This window comes from Mus caroli, unplaced genomic scaffold (assembly GCF_978045245.1).
Source record: "Mus caroli unplaced genomic scaffold, Mus_caroli_1 scaffold_4, whole genome shotgun sequence".
NCBI classification, from domain to species: domain Eukaryota; kingdom Metazoa; phylum Chordata; class Mammalia; order Rodentia; family Muridae; genus Mus; species Mus caroli.
Genome location: NW_028227259.1, coordinates 21,943,406 through 21,965,863, shown reverse-complemented (window position 1 = coordinate 21,965,863; position 22,458 = coordinate 21,943,406). Strand labels below are relative to the sequence as shown.

General features: G+C 44.3%; 1 protein-coding gene across 13 annotated transcripts in view; it reads left to right on the top strand.

The window, feature by feature from the left end:
• Positions 1–207: 207 nt before the first annotated feature.
• Positions 208–22,458, top strand: part of Srpk2 (SRSF protein kinase 2) — a 174,591-nt gene continuing 152,340 nt past the window's right edge. For 2 of the 13 annotated variants that reach the window (XM_085836508.1, XM_029477085.1), the window contains exons 1-2: positions 8,965–9,105; positions 9,651–9,705. In XM_085836508.1, the coding sequence (XP_085692634.1) occupies positions 9,076–9,105; positions 9,651–9,705 (85 nt within the window). In that variant the 5' untranslated portion in view covers positions 8,965–9,075. Of the gene's footprint in view, positions 451–8,964; positions 9,106–9,450; positions 9,568–9,650; positions 9,706–22,458 lie in introns of those variants that run through there. The other 11 variants (XM_085836509.1, XM_029477086.2, XM_021161962.3 and 8 more) reach the window with 9 other exon arrangements.

The following is a 22,458-nucleotide window of genomic DNA, read 5'->3' as shown; positions in this document are numbered from 1 at the left end:
AAAGTTCAGTACTAGAACGAGTTTGTGAGGCTCTGGGCTCAATCCCCAGCAACCAAAAGGAGGCAGAGTTTTGTTTTGTTTTGTTTTCTTCATTTGAGCACACTGTATTTGCTTCTAATGTATAGAATGTGGCAAAAATGACAGATTGTGACTTCTGAGGGTAGGTCATAAAAGGCATTGAACTTTCTGCCTTGTTCCCTCTTGGTCACTCGCTATGGGGAAAGCCAGCCAGTCCAACAGCTCTATGGAGAGATCTAGGCTGTGAGAAGGAGACATACCTGCCAGAGCCTGTTAGCATAGGTGGCCTTCTGTTAACAGCCATGTGAATGAGCCACCTTAGGAACACGGCTTCTGGCTTCCGTCAAGTCTTCCGATGACCGCATTCTCAGCAGCATCTCAGCTCACCGGCTGAGTTGTCCTTTGTGCACTCCTGGGCCACACAATCAATCGGTGAGATGAGAAGGGGTTGCTGATTTAATTTTAGGGCCTTTTAGGGGGAGGGTGTGTCTGCATGTTATTGAAGTTCAGACCCAGGTTCTTGCACACATTCAGCCTCTGAGTTCTACCCAGAACCCTAAATATTTGTTGTTTGAAATGATAAAACTGGAAGAGATGTATATAGCAATAGCTAAAGATATCTAATACATTCCATAATGCCTATTATGAGACTAGTTAATATTTACTGAGTGCTTAGACATTTCCTGAATGTTTTGTATGTACTGAGCTAAACCTCACAGCAAACATGGTTAGATTAAGTCTCCAAGTTTTTATGGTTGTTGCTTGCTTGTTTGGTTTGAGACACATTTTCACTACGTAGACCAGGCTGGCCTTGACAATACATAGTTCTCTGCCTCGGTGCTCCTATATGTGGGGGTTATAGGTCAGTACCCCACACCCAGTGTTAAGTGGATATTTTAATATATATATTATGGACCAATTATATATATATATATATATATATATATATATATATATATATATATAATTGGGCTCGTTACAGTTGATGGGTTAGGAAACTGAGGCACAGACAGACATCTTATTCAAATCTCCTCAGGTGGCTAGAGGGAGAAGTAGCGTAGGAATGGTGGTCTGCCCCTGCCACCTGTCACACTTTTTTTCTGATGGTATCAGCATTACTCCTTTGAAGTAATGAAAGACAGATGTAGGCTTCACTACAGAAGTTATGCAATAGAGATAACAATGAGAAGATTCATAGGAGCAGCCTAGGCTCTCATCCATGAGTCCCAGAGTGAGATGGACTCTACGAACCAGAGTCTTTTTTGGTTCTATCACATACTAAAAGTACCTCTCAAGATGCATTGTGATTTAGTGACTCCACTTGGAAATAACAGAATGTAAATGATTTTATGACATTCATTTTCTTTTTTTTTTTTTTTTTTTTTGGTTTTTCGAGGCAGGGTTTCTCTGTGTAGCCCTGGCTGTCCTGGAACTCACTTTGTAGACCAGGCTGGCCTCGAACTCAGAAATCTGCCTGCCTCTGCCTCCCGAGTGCTGGGATTAAAGGCGTGCGCCACCACGCCCGGCGACATTCATTTTCTTTTCTTTTTTCTTTCTTTCTTTCTTTCTTTTTTTTTTTTTTTTTTTTTTTGTGACAGGGTTTCTCTGTATAGCCCTGGCTGTCCTGGAACTCACTGTGTAGACCAGGCTGGCCTCGAACTCAAAAATCTGCCTGCCTCTGCCTCCCAAGTGTTGGGATTAAAGGCGTGCGCCACCACGTCTGGCGACATTCATTTTCTATTAGATTTGGTAAAAGTTGAACATTGTGAATGTCTCCAATTTCACTGGGCGGGGATGCGGGGGTTGGGTGGGGAGGCCTGCATATATCTGACTTTCAACATTATGTAGATGTCCTGAGTTTCACATTCTAAAATGACACTTTCTATCCAGTTATTTGTTTATTTTTGAGACAAGGTCTTTCTGTGTAGCTCTGGCTGTCTTGGGACTTGCTCTGTAAACCAGGCTGGTCTTGAACTCAGATATCTGCCTACTTCTGCCTCCTGAGTGCTAGGATTAAGGGAGTGCACCACCATCGAGCGCCCAGCTATAACCACTATAGAAACTTGATGTATGTGTCAATAAGTGACTGTAGGATGAAAGTGCAAATGATAGTGCAAAACTTCCTTCTGTTTGAGTGTGGCGCACACATTTAATGCCGGCATTCTACAGGTAGAAGCAGGCAAATCTCTGTGAGTTTGAAGGCAACTTCTGAGAGGTCAATATAGTGGGCTCCATGCCAGTTAGGGTTACATAGTGAGACCCTCTCTCCAAAAAGTTTTTTTTTTTCTTTCAAAATGTCACTGTTAAGGGGACTGGAGAGGGGCTGGAGAGATGGCTCAGCGGTTAAGAGTGCCGACTGCTCTTAAGATTGTGAGTTCAAATCCCAGCAACCACATGATGGCTCACAACCATCTGTAATGAGATCTGATGCCCTCTTCTAGGGTGTCTGAAGACAGCGACAGTGTACTTACATATAACAAATAAATAAATCTTTAAAAAGGGGGGGCTGGAGAGATGGATCAGCAGTTCAGAGCACTTGTTGCTTTTGGAGAAGACCCCAGTTTCATTCCCAGCACCCACATGATGGCTCAGAACCATGAGTAACCCCAATTTCAAGCGATTCAACAGGCATGCATGTGGCGCACTTCCATGGATGCAGGTAAAATCTTCATTCACGTCAGGCATGGTGTTGTGTGTCATCAATCCCAGCCCTGGGGAATCAGAGGCAGGCAAATCTCTGAGTTCCAGGCCAGCCTTGTCTACAGAGAGATTCTGTAGACAGATTCTTGAGATAAAGAAAAGCAAGATGGTGTTGGTGCATGTCAGTAATCCCAGCTACTGGGAGACAAATGCAGGAGCAGGAGACTAAGTCCAGCTGGAGTGCTCATGGGCTACCCTGGGCTACATATGACTGTTTCAAACAAACAACCAACCCAACAAACCAAAGAGGAAGACTGACAGTGAGTACTGACAATACGGCTACCAAGTATAAAAACAATATAAAAATAAAGACCAAACAAGTTGGTAGATGGAGAAACAAAAGCTGACCTAAGCCAGGCTGTGGTGGCGCAAGTCTTTAATCCCAACACCCAGGAGGCAGAGGCAGGTGGATCTCTGTGAGTTTGAGGTCAGCCTGGTCTACAGAGTGAGTCCCAGGACAGCCAGGGCTGTTATGCAGAGAAACCTTACCTTTAAAAGACACCCCCACCCCCCAAAAAAGCTTGAAGTAAGACTGTCACTTGAATTCAAGACACTATTCAGTGGAAGAGCTGTGTTTAGCTTACGACAGATGAATCTGAAGTACATACATACACAAATATACATGGCTAGGAGTTACAAATTGTTCTTAAGGACTATTCATGCAGTCTCTACATATGGGACTTTGTTGTTGGAAGTAAGGTGAAACCCCTATAATGTCAAGGAACCATTTCAAACAATTGAGAGAGTGGCACCAAGCATATACACACACTGGCTGTGCCATCTCTACCTGGCTCTACATCATCATCCCACTAGAAGAGAACATCATGATATCGAGCCTCTGAGCAGTTGCTTCTCCGTGCCCAGTGCCTCAAATTGCTAGAAAACACCAGTCTGCCTTCGGTTTTTAATTCACCTAGTGTCTTGGTCTGAGTTTCTCTCAGAAACAGAATCATCCAGCATTTGGCCTTTTGTGTCTGGCTTTTTTCATTTACAAAGTATTTTAGGATTCATTCATGTTGTAGTATCTATCAATATTGTATTCCTTTTTGAGGGACAGGTGTATTGTGGTTTTGTTTGTTTGTTTGTTTGTTTATACAGGGCATGATGGTTTGAGTAAGAATGCCACCCCCCCCCCCAACATATTTGAATGCTGAGTCACTGTGGAGTGGAACTCTTTGAAGGGATTTAGAAGAATTAGGTGGTGTGTCACTGGGATGGGCTTTGAGGTGTCAAAAGCCCAGGCCACCATTCTCCCTCTCTCTCTCTCTCTCTCTCTCTCTCTCTCTCTCTCTCTCTCTCTCTCTCTCTCTCTCTCTGTGTATGTGTGTGTGTGTGGCTGAGGATCAGGATGTAGCTCTCAGTTACTACAGGTAATGAAGTAAACCTCTGAAACGGTAAGCAAGCCCCCCAGTAAATGCTTTCGTTCATAAAAGTTGCCTTGGTCATGGTGTCTCTTCAGAGTAATAAGGCAGTGACTAGGCCTGAAGTTGATACCGAGCGTTGGGTTTTGCTGTAGTAGGCCAGACCATATGTGTGTTTGGAGGACTGTGGAAGACTTTGGACTAGAAAATCAGTTGAAAGCCTTAGTTGATTTATGGGCCGTTTTATTAGCATGGAAGATGGTAGTGCTGAGCAGTAGACATTTTTAACAGCTCAGCTCAAGAGGTTTCAGAGGGGAAAAATATTAATGTGGCCTAGATACCATTCTTTGATACTTTGGCAAAAGATATATAGGCTGCTTTTTCCCTGGTCTTAAAAATCTTCCTAAGGCTAAATTGAAGACGTTTTGGGTTTGTGGCACTGGAAGTGGAGAATTCAAGACATTGTAGCACTGACACTGTTGCATGGTTATTAGTGGCCACTCTTATGCAGATTTGTAGTGAAAAGGTAAGTTGGTCGAAGAGAAACAAAAAAATGTACAGTGTGAAGAGAAAAGGAACATCGGAAAGGTGATGTTAAAACCAAGTCCAAGAGAAAAGCCTGCCGCTGAGTGGAATAATGAAGCAGTGGTGAGCTCAGGGCCACACCCACCCAGCTAAGCTTCCAGCTTGTGAAAAGGAATTAAAAGTTTAGGATTGAAGAAAACCATCAACAACAGAAAGTGGATGCAGGTGTAACTGATGGAGGAGGGAAGCTTTCAGCTCCAACAAGCAGATTAAATTAGCAGCTGTGGTCACGTGGTTTTGGCTTTAGCGTCAAGGATACAAATGAGGGGAGTCCTGTGGGGCTAAGGAAAGCTAGTGAAGTCCGGCTTGGGTCAGGAGAGTCCCTGCATAGAGGCCCAGAGAGGCCATAGAGTGAAGCTGTGAAGGCGAAGCCTGAATTTCACTGGACTTCAAGATGTTGGAGATGCCAGAGCTGTGGGATACCTGCCGAGGAGAGTTGTAGACCAGGAATGGAAACAGCCCAAGAGAGAGAAGTGTGTTGTACTCAACAAAGCTGAAAGGAGTTGGAGATCTGACGGGCACTCTGGCCTGGAGTTGCAGTTTGGAGTTTGCCCTGTTGGTTTACAGTATCACTTTGGTCCAGTATTTCCTCAGTGTTCTCCCAGTTCTTACTCTTGGAATAGTTATGTATATCCGGGGCCATTGTATGTTGGAAATATGAGATTTGCTTTTTCATTTCGATTTTATTGGGGGGAGGTTACAGTGTTGAGACTGTGATAAACTATGGGGACTTTTGAAGTTGGACTGAATACATTTTTTTGCCTTTGGTATATCTATAAGCCCCTGGGGGTTAGAGAGTAGAATGTGATGGTTTGAATAGGAATGGCCCCCAGAGACTCGTGTATTTGAGTGCTTAGTCACTGGGAAGGGGAACTTTTTGAAAGGATGAGAAGGGTTTGGATGTCGTGTTGGAGAAAAGCCCATGCCACATGCCAGGCTCCCCCTACTCCCCTCTGCCTGAGGAGCAAGAACTAGCTTTCAGCTACTGATCCAGTACATGTGTGCTGCCATGTTCCCTGCAATGACCATAAGAGATTAAATCTCCGAAACTGTAAGCAAGTCCCCAATTAAATGCTTTCTTTTGTAAGAGTTGAATTGGTCATGGTGTTTCTTCACAGAAATGCAACAGTGACTGGGACTAGGGTATTGTTATTTCGTTCTGCCTGGCTTGGGACTTGTGACCATCCTCCTGCCTCTTCCTATTTGAGTGTTTATATTACAGGCATTCAACACCACACTCCACACTTCGTACATTTTGGTCACTGTTATACTGTAGATATTAATCTTCCTGTCCAGAGATTGATTTGTTTTTTAATTCAGGAAATTGTCAAGTAGCCCTGGCTTGTCGCAATCATCTGCTACACTGCTCTGAGCTTGTCAGGTGATTGGGTGATCACACTTCTTGACACCAGAGCACCAGAGTTATCTGAATTTGAGAATGAAAACACACACACACATACACAAAACCTTTATATTTTGATATGTCTTAACTAGCTCAATGGTTGGGCCACTCCTGACCAATGTTCCTGAATTTAATACTTGCTAAATCTATACTTTATCTCTGTTACCCCAGACACAATCAGGGAGTGGCCCCTGGGGCTCTTAAATCTGACCTCTCTGCTTCCCCGACTTGGGGACTCTGCTGCTTCTCTCCTCAGCTTCCTCTTGGGAATCCTCAAAGTACCGCCTTCATCTGCCTGCTCAGCCATTGGCTGTTGGCTCCTTATTGATCAGGCAAAAAATCAACTGTTGGCAAGGACCTGTAGCAGATGTGTGAATTTCCATGTAAGCATAAATCAAATCCCCAACACTGGCTGGCTTGGAACCCAGGCTAGGCTTGAACTCATGTCTCTGTTTGCCTCCTGTGCTGGCTTTACAGGCTTGTGGAAAGATTCATCTGTTTTTAACTTTTGTGGAAATATACCTATGGGTGGAATTGTTGGCAATTCTGTGATTAGTTTTTGCGGAACTGACCAGCTTTTCCTCAGTAACTGTCCACATGCCATTTTGCAGTTCCATTAGCTTTTAATGTTTCCAATATGCAAGAGTTTCAGAATGCTCAGAAATCTGTATTTTTTGTTTTTGTTTTTGTTTTTGTTTTCTTTTTCTGGTATCTGGGAAGTGAACCTGGGTAGGGCCCATGACTTTGTTCCAGTAAACATTCTACCTCTTAAGTTTTATTTATTTATTTTGGTCTTTCGAGACAGGGTTTCTCTGTATAGTCCTGGATGTCCTGGAACTCACTCTGTAGACCAGGCTTGCCTCAAACTCAGAAATTCGATTGCCTCTGCCTCCCAAGTGCTGGGATTAAAGGCATGCACCACCACTGCCCAGCCTGCCTGGCTTTTAAAATAATTTTTTAAAAGTTTTTGTTTTTTTTTTCCCCAGAGCTGAGGACTGAGCCCAGAGCCTTGTGCTTGCTAGGCAAGCGTTCTACCACTGAGCTAAATCCCTAACTACCTCTAAGTTATATTCCCAGACTCCTTCCACTCTCTTTCTCTTTGAGCTCAGATCTTGTTATGTAGCTGAGGCTGGCCTGGCATGTTCTATATAGCCTAGGCTGTTAAGAGAACAGGACTGTCTGTTCAGTGCTTCAATCACACATGTGAGCCATAATTGACTTCGTATTTTCTGTTTTAAAGAATGTCATGCCAGGTGTGCATTTTGCTTTTGCTTTGCACACATGGAATGATTAATGATTTAAACATCTTGTTATGCATTTGTTGGTCAGTTCCATGTATTTGGAGAAATGTCTATTAAAAAAAAGAGACTACGGGCAGTGGTGGCGCACGCCTTTAATCCCAGCACTCGGGAGGCAGAGGCAGGCGGATTTCTGAGTTCGAGGCCAGCCTGGTCTACAAAGTGAGTTCCAGGACAGCCAGGGCTACACAGAGAAACCCTGTCTTGAAACAAAACAAAACAAAACAAAAAACCAACAAAAAAAGACCTTTTAAAAAAGAATATAAAGTGGAAAAGTGATGTTGTGGTGGAGAAACGATTAACTGTAGCACCCACACCAGAATACATTGACACCTCGATGTCATACACCATCTACGCATCTATAGATGTCATACACCACCTACGCATCTATACATCCATCGCACTTAAGTTACTAAACCTTACTGTAGTACTGGGCAAACAAAATTAAAACTGATGCACATTCTGCAAAACAGAACTAGATTCTTCAAAATAGTCACTGTTAGTGGTGCATGCCTGTCTTCCATGCACTTGAGAAGCTAAGTCAAGAGGCCTGCAACAAAGGTGCACTTAGACTGGCTACATTGTAAACTCAAGGCCCGCCTTGGAGCTCAGGGAAAGTATCAGGAAAAAAAAAAAAAGTCTTAACCCAGGGAATATTCTAAACATACTTAAAAACACATGGGCACTAACAGTAACGAATGACCTTGGGTTGGAAAAAAATGTCACCGAACATATTTTATTGGATTTTCTTAGAGTGATAACGACGTTCTGATTATGTAGAAAAATATTTTTGTTTTTAGTAGATATGTATTGAAATCTCTTGGGGTGGAGGGTAACAGTCTCCAAACTACTGAATGACTCAGCAAAATACACTATGCACACACACACACAGAGCAAATGTGGAGAAACGTTAAAAAAAAAAAAAACTAGTGAATGTGGGTTAATAGTGACGATTACTGCATTTTTCTTGTATGTTTCAGATTTTTGAAAATTAAAAAAATGGAGAAAGTAAAATCTCTTCAAACTTGGAGCGACCTTTCTTGTTTGTTGGGACATCTTTAGAGTAAGACTCAGTGATATAGTTGTAACTCAACGATACAATTGTAACCAAAGAAGGACTGAGTGTTCAGGACCTGTATCTTTAAGATACTGTAATTGTTCAAAGAGACAAGAGAACACTGAAGTGGTAACTACGTGTCAGTCAGCGTGATTTACATCTTAAATAGCCTGGGAAGGTAGAAAGAGAAACCATGTAGCCTGGGAAGGTAGAAAGAGAAACCAGCCAGGCCTGAATAGAAATACAGGCTGGTAGAACTGTTTGACCTATTTAGGGTTTAGTTTCCCCATTATAGAAGGAAGAAAAAAAAAATCACTGTTTGACATGATTGTAGTTTTAAGCTCTCATCTCATGGTATTTAGAAAATTAGGCTTTCTGTGACAAACTTTCCTTTTAAGCTGTGTGCATCTTTCCTTCGTTAAACTCACGCAGCCTAATGGAGTAGGAAAAGAGAGGAAATCACTTCTCCAAGGTCACACAGACACTCAAGGACCCAGGTTCCCCAGCTCTTGGTCTTGTGCCCTTTCCACGCCCGCCGGAGAGGAGGAAGCGGCGCTCATAGGGATGCAAGGATGTAGAGATGCAAAGGGATAGAGGAGGCCGCCTTAGAGAGGTGGCGAGAGACCCGCCAAGGCGCTGGCCAAGGAAGAGCGCATGGAGAGGCGTGCGGCACGACCAACCGGGGTGCGGAGTGAAGGCGGTGGCTGGGAGGAAGGGTCGGCGGCTGGGCCTAGTGCCCGGGAACGGGTGGCCTGCGGCGGCCGTAAAAGCAAGGAGGTGGAGGCCGTGGGCGCGGGAGGCCGTGGGCTAGGGGGCCGTGGGCGCGGGGAACCGTGAGCGCGCGACCGCCCTCCAGCACAGGTGGGCCGCCGAGCGGGCGATAAGGGCGCGGCCGGGGTCCGGACCCCCGTGCCCCGGAGCTGCGGAGGGGGGCGCGGAGGGGGCGGGGCTGCGGGGCGGGGCCGCGGGGGCGGGTCTCATTGGCCCCCGCGGGAGCGGCCGCGGCGGCGCAGGCGCGGTTCCCGCCTCCTCGGCCGGCGAGCGAGTGGAGGCTGCATCCCGGTGCGGCTGACTGTCGCGTCGCCGCCGCCTCCGCCGCGGAGCCCCCCGCCTGGCTGCCCCGAGTCGGAATGAGCTCCAGGAAAGGTGAGCGGCGCGAGCGGCCCCCGCCCCGCCTCGCGGCACGCAGGCGGCCGGCCCGACCGTTAATGTGTCTTCTCTCTCCCCAGTGCTGGCCATTCAGGCCCGAAAGCGGAGGCCGAAAAGAGAGAAACATCCGAAAAAGTGAGTCCGCGCGGCGCTTGGTCCCGACCCCGCCCCGCCTCGCTGAATGTTGCTTGCGGCCGCGCAGGCAGAGCTTCCCGGTCCCCGGGCCGCGGGCGGTGGGTCTCCCGGGACGCGGCGCCGGCTCTGCGTGCCCCGGCGGGGGAGGGGTGGGGGGGGAGGGGCGCGCGGCCGCGGGTTCCGGAGCCGCGACCTGGCCCGGCAGCCAGCGAGCTGCCCGGGCTCTGCACTCGACCCCGCGCCCCGCGCCCCGCGTCCCCGAACCTCATCCCGCGCCCCGGATCGGGGTCCCTGATCCGTACCCTGAGCCCCTTATCCACATCCCTGATCCGCACCCCAGTGCCTGTACCGCACCGGTCGGATAGTGGGCACGGGAGGGAGGCGGCGGCGCGGCTGACACCTGGGCTGCGGGAGCCAGTGCGCTGCCGCCTCTGCCACCTCCCGGTCCCGCCTGGGCCAGCCAGCTGAAAACCCGAGCTGCTTGTCAAGTGGTTTGGCTCCGGGCGTTGTTCCTGGCGCGAGTTCAGCTTCGGGACCGGTGCGTTTCGGCGCTCGGGTTTTTCATTCGAAACTTTCTGCTCGGGTCGAGCGTTACTTGCGTGTTGCGGCTGCGCCCAGGTCGCTTGCTGCAGTGGGCTGTGGGTGTGTGCGCGGGCGGGTCCCGCGTGGTGCTCCAGACTGGATCCACCGACTATGATATTTCAAATGTGCCAGCGCCAGCCACCTCCAGCCTGGACCTGCAGCCCAGTTGGGCAGCTGCTGTCGGAGAAGCCTTTCCCCGAGAGCTGGGTTTTCCTAGGCGTCAGAGCGCCGCCGCGTGTTCCTCTTTCCTCTCTCTCTGGGTTTGCTGGACCAGCTATCAGCATCTTTGCTCACATTGTTTGCTTCGCTGTTCCTTTTGCGCAAGAAATTTGTGTGGTGTCTTTGGTACTATAGAGATAAAGACAGAATTCGCCTTTAATAAAATTCCGAAATATTTGTCTATCTTTATTTTGCAAGGGGTGGGATAACCCTCTGCTCTCTTAGGTGGTGGTTATAATTTGTATTGGCCCAGCGCATTTGGTGACATCTAGGAAAACTGGCAAGATTGTCTTCATTCAAAATTGAATATAACTTGACTGTATGTATAAGATTTCCTAAGATGTGGATATATAAATGTGAAAGAAATCTATTTTTAGGAGGCAAAAAGACTTGAAAATTGGAAGGTAAACATTGAAAATTAAAAAAGGTTTTTATTATTTTGTGTGTGTGTGTTTGGGTTTGGATGTGTAAGAGCCTTGACACCTGTGGAAGTCAAGGAACAACTTTCAGCATTTGATTCTCTGACCATAGCTTCGGAAACTGAACAGGATGGAGCCTGGTTAGTATTCAGATGGGAGACTACCTGGGAATACTGGGTTTGTAGGAAAAAAAAAAAAAAAAAGTGTAGGTCTGGGGGATTGAACTCCAGTTGTCAGGCATGGTGATAAGCACTGTTACCCTGAGCCATCTCTCTGGCTCAGATATCAGATATGGGATATTTAAAATGCTGAAACTCAATGTAGGCTTCTGATAGTTTAAGATGCTTTTTAAAAACTAGTGCTATTTCCCCGGGGCAGTGATGGTACATACCTTTAATTCCAACACTGGAGAGGCAGAGGCAGGAGAGTTTCTGTAAGTTTTGAGGCCAGCCTGATCTATAGAGCTAGTTCCAGGACAGCCAGGGAAACCCTGTTTCACCCTCCCACCCCTCAAAGTGCCATCGTGGCTCAGTAGTTAAGAGCTTTTTGCTTTTGCAGAGGTACCTGGTTTAGTTCTTAGCACCAAAATCATGTTCACAACCATCAGTGTCCTCAGTCCCAGGGAGTCTGATGGGCAGCTGCATACATGTATTAAACATATATACATACATGTGGGCAAAATTCATAAAAGGAAACCTTAAAAAGTAGTGCTGGTTCAAACTAATGAAAACCCTAAGTTTTTCTCTTGGTGAACCATGGAAATTTAGCATCTGTCTGAGTGGATGCTTGGGTTTAATTGTAGCTTTCAGTACAAGGTGTTGTCTGTGTGTGGGGATGGGGTGGGAGTGAGGACAGAGCTAGCCTGTCATCAGACATGATAAATACAAAACTGCTTTCTAGGTTCAAGGACTAGCACTGGAGAGAAGGGACTCGAGGAAGCTGGGGTCTTAGGTTTTCTTCATTTTACAGGCAGCTCTGACAGGTTAGAATCACCCGCCTTGTTTAAATTTACATTCAAGAGTCCTGATGATGAGACATTTTAAGTCTGGAGGAGACTTACTTTTAAACTGTGGTAGTGACTGGCAAACTTGAGTGATGTGGCTGGGCCTGGCCTGATGCAGTGTGGTCTATGTTCAACATAATTTCCTCCTTATATGCAAACGGAGCTTTCTTTAATCTTAGTTCATTTGGTTCTGTAGGCTTTTATGAATTGTGCTCAGCTCCCTGGGTATGTTTATAAAGTTCAGTTTGTCTCAGAATTGAGGTCCTTTTTCCTTAGCCTCCATACTGTAGGCCTCTCTTTTGGGGCCAGTTGTGGTGACGCATGCCTTTAATCCCATCACATAAGAGGCAGAGGCAGGAGGATCTCTGAGTTTGAAGCCAGCCTGGTCTATAGAGTGAGTTCCAGAACAGCCAGGGCTTTTACACAGAGAAATCCTGGCTAGAACCTTCCCCACCCCCACCCCCTCCCAGCAAAACAAACAAACAAATAAACAAAACAAAACTCCACCACCACCACCAAAACATTAGTTTTGTTTGTTTTGAACTTCATATAAAGCACACACGTATGGGGTTTCTCTCTCAATTTATTTTCAGACTTGTCCATGTTGTATGGGACAAGTACCATTAATTTGCTCATTTTTACTGCTTTATAGTCTTCCATTGAGTAAGTGCCACAAGTTGCATATTTTCTAGTCTTACTAAGGAAGTCCTCAGTCCTTTCCTATAGTATAAAGTTATTTTCTAACAGTGTAAATATTTCCCTAGATTTTCAGTAGATTTAAAGAATTATTGTTCTGTATTAGATATATGTTGTGCATATGATTCTTTACATATTATGACTATAACTTGTAATCTAAAAGTACACTGGAAACCAGGAGAGTTCTCTAGCTGGGTCTTGAAGAAGCATTAATAGTAATAACTACAACAAGAGAAGGCAGGGCTTGAGCCTGAGTGGCTGGCCGCCGCCCATGGAGACACTTGCACAATGGCATGTCTGTGCTCCTGCAGTGAGTTAGTGAGGTTGGGGTGCTGGTGAGGTCACGAAAGGAGTTGGAGAGCACACGTGTGCCAGATTGACATTCAAAAAGTTTCCTAGCTTTTAAGTGGAGTGGGACTTAGTGGCTAGGAGCTTCCCTGGGAAACCTGCAGAAGGCTTGAAGAGATTGGTGGGTACCGAGGGAATAGAATTCACTGTAATCCACGCCCAGTTTAATGTGGGAGGGTATGGGATGAATGCCAAGTCTCTGTATTAGCAAAGTTTGTGGATACTTTCAGTTATCCCTCATTACACTGATTGTACAGAGTGCTTGGGAGAAGTTAAGGGTGGCTTTCCTGGACTGTTTGGAGGTCTTTTTGTGACTTTCTGTTAGATACTTGGTTAGAGTTTGTACCTGCAGAACTGTTCTTCCCAGCTGCGTCATTAGAACTGGCAGGTAGCTCACAGAGGCTCCTGGCTGAAGGTGCTGACTGAAGAAAAGGTGCTCCTGGGGTTGTGGGGTTGGTTTCAGGAGGTGCCCTGGGTCTTTTGGGATAGGGTCTTACTTTAACTCATTCTGTGGCCCAGTCTGGCATTGAGCTCTCAAGTGTATGTAAAATACCCATATAGAAAAGCTCTTAGAGGAGAGTCATTAGGACTGATCATAGGAAATGAGAGAGAAAAGCAATCAAACATCACAGAATGAGTATTTGGCTGCAAGTTTATACTTCATGAGGGCTAAGAGCATTGAGAAAGAGATGGTATCATTTATTGTATGTACATGAGTACAGCTACAGTGTAACACAAACACACAAACACACAAAACCTTTTCCCTTAACAAGTTTTTTTTTTTTAAATCACTTTTCCTGAGTGGGTTATTTTGATACATGTATCCAGTGACCAATCATGTATCATGAAAATTTCCCCTGTTGCTTCTGTTTAAATCCATATCAAATTATTTTATTATAATGTTATTTAATGTATAGTGTTATTAATATATACTTAAAATTTAACACATATGTAAATATTTTATTTAATATGTATTAATCTACATAAAATGTGACTTAAAATTAATAATTTGCCAATTCTGCAATGCATGTTTGTTGTTTTGTTTTTATTTTTTGTTTTCATATTTTTGAGACAAGGTTTTTGTGTATCTCTGACTGTCTTGAAACTTGCTCTGTTGACCAAGCTGGCCTTGAATTCAGAGATCTGTCTGCCTCTGCCACCCAAGTTCTGGGATTAAAGGTGAGCTGTTTTGTATCTCTTTATTTTTAAAATTATGTAATTATGTTAATTTTATGTATACGAACATTAGACTGCATTTATGTAAGTTTACCACATTTGTGTAGTGCCTGTGGATGCCAGAAGAGGGAGTCAGAGTCCCAGGAATTGTATGTAGTACGGTGGTTGTGAGCTGACTTGTGGGTGCTGGGAACTGAACCTAATTCCTCATCGAGAGCAGTCAGCGCTCATGATCACTGACCCATCTCTCTAGTTCCTGGTGGTTTTTGTTTTTGTTTTTAAAATGGTTTTTTGAGACAGGGTTTCTCTGTGTAGCCCTGGCTACCCTGGAACTCACTCTGTAGACCAGGCTGGCCTCGAACTCAGAAATCAGCCTACAAGTGCTGGGATTAAAGGCATGTGTCGCCACTGCCAGGCGCTCCTGTTTTGTATATATTTATTGTAAAGGTTTTCCTTGGTGTGAAGTTTTCAGAAGAGGCTCTTAGATTGTGGAGTCTACAAGTGAGAGCTGGACAGAAGGAGTGATAGACGGGGCTTAAATGGTGGGATGCACAGCTCTGTCCTGCACCCCACAGGGTGGAGTCTGTTCTTCTGTGTTGAAATTTGTTAGATGGACACTGTGGCCTGGCCTGGTTTAACAGCTCAGACAAGGGAAAGGATAGACTGAGTTTTAAACCTGGACTTAATTCTGATTCATCTTTTTTTAAAATATTTTTTAAAGATATATATATGTATGTATGTATATATGTATTTATTATGTATACAGTGTTCTGTCTGCACTATGCCTGCAAGCCCAAAGAAGGTATCCAATCCTATTATAGATGTTGTGATCCACCATGTGGTTGCTGGGAAAAGAACTCAGGACCTCTAGAAGAACAAACAGTGTTCTTAACCTCCGAGCCATCTCTCTGGCCCTCTGACTCATCTTGATATATATATATATATATAGATATATATGATTTCATTTGTAGGAAAACAAACCAGGCTGGGACTGATACAGAGAAATAGTTTATTTCAGAGAGAGATTATTATAATAGCTTTACTTTGAACTCTGTGCTGCAAGTGTGCGTGTGTTTTATTTATTTACTTATTTGTTTGTTTGTTTGTTTGTTTGTTGGAGAGGATCTTGTGTATCCCAGGATGGCTTTGAGTGTTTGAGCTCCCTTACATAGCTAAGGATGATCTTGAACTCGTGTTCCTGTTTTTTGTTTGTTTGTTTGGTTTGTTGTTTTCTCCCCTTCCCTGGGGCAGAGGACCAGACCAGGGCCTTGCGTTTGATAGATGAGCACTGTCATCCCATCTCTGTGATCCTGTTTCTATCTGCCAACTGAACAGGTGATGGCATTATAGGTGTGTGCCACAGTGCCCCATGGAGCAATGGACCCAGGGTTTGCTACACGCGCCTCAGGTAAGCACTCTTGTCAGTCAGTGATGCTCCCTTCCTTGCCTGTGTCTGAAGCACAGGTGTGGATAAGATTCCTGCCTCTTAGTGTCCCTGTGAGCCGATGTCCTTTGGTCAGCAGGCACTCGCATTGCTTCTGGTGTTCAGAGCTCATGCCATCAGCTGGGCAGCTCTTTAATCTCTTGAATATCTCATTTGTAGTTCTTTTGCCAGGGAGATGGTTTATGATATCTATCTATCTATCTTTAAGAAAAAAAGCATTATATAAAGTTTCTAGTCCTCAGATTATTTTAAAAGCCCACTTAAAAAAAATCATCCCTTTGCTGAAAGGAAGGCAAAAATAATATTTTTTTCCTATAGACTTGTTAACATATTGCTTGGGCTGGGGTTGTGTGTGTGTGTTTGTGTGTGTGAATATGTACACGTGTGTGTGTGTGTGTGTGTGTGTGAATATGTACACATGCATACAATGGTATGGGGTTGGTAGTGATGCTTTTTTTCAAGAGAGGGTCTTATTATATGGCTCTCTGGAAACTAACTCTCTGTTAGACCAGAATGGCCTTGAACTCAAAAGGATCTGCTTGCTAGGATTAAAAGTGTACATCACTATCTCCAACCTCAGTATGGAGTGTGTGTGTATGTTTGTGTGTAGAGGTTAAGAAAGTTCAGAAAGTTTGGGAAAAAAGTAACCTGTGTAACAACCCTGGCTGTCCTGGAACTCACGCTGTAGACCAGGCAGGCCTTGAACTCAGAAATCTGCCTGCCTCTGCCTCCCTTCGAAGGTAATTTGAGTGGAAAATTGGGAAGTGCTGACTTTCTCTGTCAGCAGTGGGAAACACAGAGGGTTATGAAAAAAAGTGTGTGTAAAAAAGTCAGAATAGCTTTGGGGTGTGTGTCCTTTTCCCCTTTTATGTGGATTCTAAGAATGGAGCTGAGGTCACTAGGCTGCCACGGCAAGGGCTTACAAACACCAAGCCATCTTGCCAGCCCTTCATTGCAAGGAGTTAAGAAGCTCTGTAGCAAAATCACTTACTTGCTTGAGAAAATCTCTATGAAGTAAGGATTGGGAAGAACAGGGATTGAAGATTTGGGGGTGGTGATGTTATTGCAGTGCCCACGGTGAGTCTCAGTTGTGGTAGAATGGAAAGGAGTGGATGGATTGGTTTCTCAGCATGAGTGGGCTCACTAGAATTAGACACTATCAGAAGCCATGTTAGAAGTAAAGCAGGCTCGTCCTGTGTGCCATGTGCACTGCCGTTGTACCTGATAATGTCTGTTGCAAGCATGGAGGGAAGGGATTGAATGACTTTAGATATGTATTCTCAGTGGTCACTGTCACGGAACAAATTACCAAGGTCAGGCAGGTGGCTGATGCCAGTGATCCAAGCTCTCAGGACTCAAAGGCAAGAAGGTCAGGATTCAGGGCCATCTTCCCTTCCTTAGCAAGGTAGAGGACTGCTTGCATGGGGTAAGGAGACCAAAACTAAAGTCAGATTACTATAAGTGCAGGAACTGGGCAGCACTCTTCCTCTCACAGGTTCTGTGTACTAGGAGTGTGCAAGTGGCCTAGCAGGTTTGTTCTAGATCCTCTGCTGGGCTGGACCGGGTCATCTACTTCCTGCCTCTTGACAAGGGGAGGCATTACACTCCACTGTGGGATTGTTCTTTGAGTGTGTCTGTAACTAGTTGGCTGGCTTTGTTTGGGAGTGTTGAGACAGAAGGAGGCAGCAGTACATTTTAGGATTCACCCTTGGAAATAGAAGCCTGAACCTGGAAGGGTACAACCCACCTTGAGAGAGTTTGGTTTCTGTTTTTTGGAAAGAAGCATATTAAATAATTTATAAGCCTATTTTTCAATACATTTCAAATAGGTGAAGCATACTGAGAAACCAAACAGTGGGTAAGGAGTAAGTTTCAGAGCTGCTCTGCCTTTTCCCTCCTAGGAACCCTTAAAGGTGTGATTGTTCTTCTTCCCAGAACCTGAATATCGGCCTTGCAGATAGGGAGGGACCATAAAGCTGCAGCCTCCTTAGTGGGATATGAAGGTGTTAGCTACTGCATAAACAAAGGATACACAGGAGCCCGTAAGCTAGAAAGAGGTGTGAGTTCTGCTGACAATCACAGCTTCCTAGTCCATCTTGTAGCTCATCAGTTGCTATACAGTTTAAACATTCTTGTAAAGTGCACTATAGGAATCTGTGAATGAAATTCTTGTGGTATGTTTAGCATGATACATTTATTAAGCCTGACTTAATAAATAATAGCTTTAGGACTCTTGCCACTGATCGTTGTTCTCCTGTGGCTTCCTGAGCCTTGCCTAGTACTCGGGCCTAGAATTTTTATATAGATGTTGAATATATAGGACATTATTAAGTTTTGGTTACGTTTTTTTTTTTTAATATTTTTTTTATTACATATTTTCCTCAATTACATTTCCAATGCTATCCCAAAAGTCCCCCATACCCTCCCCTCTACTCCCCTACCTACCCACTCCCACTTTTTGGCCCTGGCGTTCCCCTGTACTGGGGTATATAAAGTTTGCGTGTCCAATGGGCCTCTCTTTCCAGTGATGACCGACTAGGCCATCTTTTGATACATATGCAGCTAGAGTCTTGGTTATGGTTTTAACTGTTAAAGGATTCTCTTTATTTTCTTCATATGCTTTTGGCAAGCTCTGACATTAAACATTTTCTTTTAAAAAATTTAAAGTAAGTTCTAATACTACTACCATTATTATTTTTTATACTAATAGTGTTTTGTGTTTGTGTACCACATGTATGCCTGATGTCTAGAAGTCCAGAAGAGATCATTGGATTCCCAGCAACAGATGGCTTTGAGCTGCTGTGTGGGTGCTGGGAAATAGAACCTAGGTCCTATTGAAGCTCTTAATTGCTGAGATACCTTTTCAAGCCCTTGATTTATCATACACACACCCACACACAGAGAACATACACATTCTATCTATCTATCTATCTATCTATCTATCTATCTATCTATCTATCTATCTATCTATTTTTGGTTTTTCAAGACAAGGTTTCTCTGTATAGCCCTGGCTGTCCTGGAACTCACTCTGTAGACCAGGCTGACCTTGAACTCAGAAATCCGCTTGCCTCTGCCTCTCAAGTGCTGGGATTAAAGGCATGCGCCACTACTGCCTGGCTGAACATACACATTTATGGTCACACACACAAAGTGTGTCCACAAAGTGTGTGTGTGTGTGTGTGTGTATTCTATCACTGATTGTAATTGTTTTTATTTTTACTTATTATATGTTTGTATGTCTGTGGACAGGTGTGCAAGTGCCCCAGAAGGTTGTAAAAGGACAGGTGTTACAGTCACTGGAGCTGCCTGACATAGCTCTGGGAACTGAACTTAAGTCCTTTGCAAAAACAGCATGTGCTCTTAATCATTGATTGATTGATGCATCTCTTCAGCCTCTGGCCACTGTTTTTTTTTTTGTTTTTGTTTTTTTTGGAACTGGGTAATTTTACATTCTAAACAAATTGAGTTTTTTCATGCATGAAGTAAATGTTTATGAATGAATACATTAAGAAAGATTCTGTGCTGAAAATACAGCTCAGTGGCTGAAAGTCCTTTCTGTACAAACATGAGGTTTTGACTTAGATTCTGGCACCTATGTAACAAGCTATGCACTGCTGGGAGGCAGAAATAGGTTGATCTGGGGATGTGTTGGCCAATCAGTGAGCTCCAGATGGAATGCCAGCCACTGTCTCAGACAGTAAGGTGGAGGGGGTAGATGTAAGGACCCGATGCTACCCTGTCCCAGACAATACAATGGGAAGAGAGCTGGCTGAACTCTCCTCTGGCTTCTGTGTGCATGCGTGGACAGATACCTCCAGCACACGTGTGCATACACATACACATACAATACACAACATCACATCAAAATATTTTCAGTCTTTGGTGTTGGAGAGATGGCTCAATTGCTAAGAGAACCTGCTTCTCTTCTATAGAACCCATGTCAGAGGGTTCACAACCAGTAATTCCAGTGTCACAGGATCTAACACCTCCTCTGGCCTCTGAGGGCACTTATTGTACATCTGATGTACACACAGTTTTGCCTTTTTTTTTTTTATTCTTCAAATGATAAGATTGTTTCACCTTATTTCTTTTCAGAACTTGTAGTTGTTAAACAACACAGAGGATTTTCCCATTTCTTGAATATACTTGGTTATTCTGATTTCTATTTTTTTAAAGAATTATTATTATTTTTTACTTATATGAGCACACTCTTGCTGTCTTCAGACACACCAGAAGATGGCATCGGATCCCATTACAGTTGGTTGTGAGCCACCATGTGGTTGCTGGGAATTGAACCCAGGACTTCTAGAAGAACAGTCGGTGCTCTTAACCACTGAGCCATCTCTCCAGCCCTATGCTAATTTCTTTAATTTGATCTTGTCTTAATTAAGTATGAATTTAGAATATACTGTCATGTTGGGTGGTGGTGGTGCATGGCTTTCTTTAATCTTAGCTCTCAGGAACAGAGGTGGTAGATTTCCATGAGTTTGAGGCCAGCTTGGTCCACAGAGTGAGTTTCAGGACAGCCATGGCTATACAGAAAAACCCTGTGTTTAAAGCAAACAAACAAACACAAAGGAAACAAACACAAAGGAATATACTGTCATAAAATTGTAAAGCTTCTGTTTATGAGAGCTACCATGTGGATATTAGGAACAAAACCTGTGTCCACTGCCACAGCAGGACTTTTTTAAACTTGTGAGCCACCGTTCCAGACCCTTGCTCAACTTCTTACAATCTCGTTTTCTCTTTTGAGAACCTAGAGGGTTTTAAAAAATTGTTCCAGAATGGGTCAAAGTAAATGGATTCAAGTCACAATTACACTGACTCGTGCTCTTCACATGGTTGAGATGAAGCAGGAGACTTCCGTGGTGAACCGAAGAACAGAGTAGCAGGAGGGTCGTGCACTCAGACTAGCTAAATTTTTTGAGTCCTGACTGGCCTGGAACACACTGTGTAAACCTGGCTGGCTTTGAAACCATATAGATCCTCCTGCCTCCATCTCCTAGGAGCTGGAATGAGAGGTGTGTGTCATGATGCGCTTTACAGTGAGGATGCACTGTGGCAAGGTGTAGCTGTGGCTTGCTGGCTGGCTATATCTGCTACCTCTCAAGGTATTGTATTGCTTGCAGGTAAAATAGGTTAAAACTTTTTTAAAAAGTATTTTATCACATAAAAGTTAAGTGAAATTCAGTTCCAGTATCCATAGGAGTTATTTTACTTACAAATTCTTTTTGCTGATGGGTTTTGCTGTCGTTGCTGTTGTTTTTGTTGGTTTCTTGAGACAGAACTTTTATGTAGCTTTGGCTATTCTGTAACCCCTGATGTAGACCAGACAGGCCTTGAACTTACAGAGATCCATCATCCCCTGCCTCCTGAGTCCTGGTACTAAACGCATGTATCAACCATCACACTTGGTCTTCTGTATAGTTGAGTAGTTGTGGTGGAAGCCATATTGCTTACAAAGGTTGAAGTGCTGTCTCATTCTGAGGAAAGTAAAAACTGAAGTGATAACAGTATTGTAAACTAAATGGTGTGTTTAAAAGAACGGGCTCTTGAGATCCAAAGAGCTGGGATGGAAATGTCAGACGATGTGTATAGGAAGTGAACGGTGAAGGTTAGGTCGGATTCTTTAAGTCCCAACTCCTCATAAAGAACCGGAGAACGGAACAGTGAGTTTGTACAGATTTCTAGGCATGGGAACACTTGGTCCTCAGTTGGTGGTGGTGTCACAGAACTTAAGGTGGTACAGCCTTGTTGGTGGGAGTATATCACTTAAGGGCAGGCCTTGGGATTGAAACGCTGTCATCATTTCCGGGACATGGAAAGCACACAAGCATAAGGCCAGTCCTGCACAGTGTAGAGTGCATACACAGTGATAGAGAGCTTGCCTAGCATGTGGTATTGTAGCTTTAATTCTCCAGTATGGCCCAGCCCAAATAAATGTGAAGGGCTTTCTCTCCAGCCGCCTCTCCTCACTCAAGCGCCTCGCCTCTCCTTTACCCTCTCTTGCCCTCTTCACTCTGTGTAGCCCTGATCGCCCTGGAACTTGCCATATAAGAACTGGGCTGGCCTTGTGTCTGTCATGCCTGGCTCCCTTGCGTGTGTGTGTGTGTGTGTGTGTGTGTGTGTGTACACGTACGTATGTGTACGTGCACATGTATGCAGACTGGTGTCAAACTGTAGATCCTCCTGCTATAGCCTCCCAAGTGATGGCACTGTAGTCAAACACCGTGCCTGGTGTTGCCCAGTCTTGCTGCCTTGTTTAATGGTGTTGCTTTATTTTCACTGTATGCTCTTGTTGTGTACATACTCTTGGAGTGATGAAATGCAGACGTCACATATTCCTTTAGGTGAAATTTTTGTTGCCATATTTAAAAAGTGAGGTTGAAAAAGAATCATCTCTAGTACTCACTCACCTGCCTTTTGTGTGTAATTCCTTCTAGCCTGGTTGCTTGTATTTTAAGGAGTGTTTACCAACTTCTTTGGTGTATAATTAACATGAAATAGAGGGCATGTTTTTCCTGTGCATGCATCAGTAAAACTCTGTATAGTTTTATTAATAAACATGATTATCTTCAAAAGTTTTTTTTCCTGCCTATTGGCAGATCCTCTCCCCAACCCTAGTTTAGTAGAAAGCTTGGCTTACTGCTCTGTCATTTAAGAGTATTTTGTGTCATACAGCATGTGTCTTTTTGTGCCTACTTTCTGCCACTTAGCACGACTGCTGTCAGGTTTATCCAGCGGTCTTGTCCAAACAGCCTGCAGTTTGTTAGTAGACATTTGCATTGTTTCTCCTGTGGATGATAAACATGTGTAGTGTTTATGTGGAATCACGTAGATGGTGAATCTTGTCAAGGAAGTGT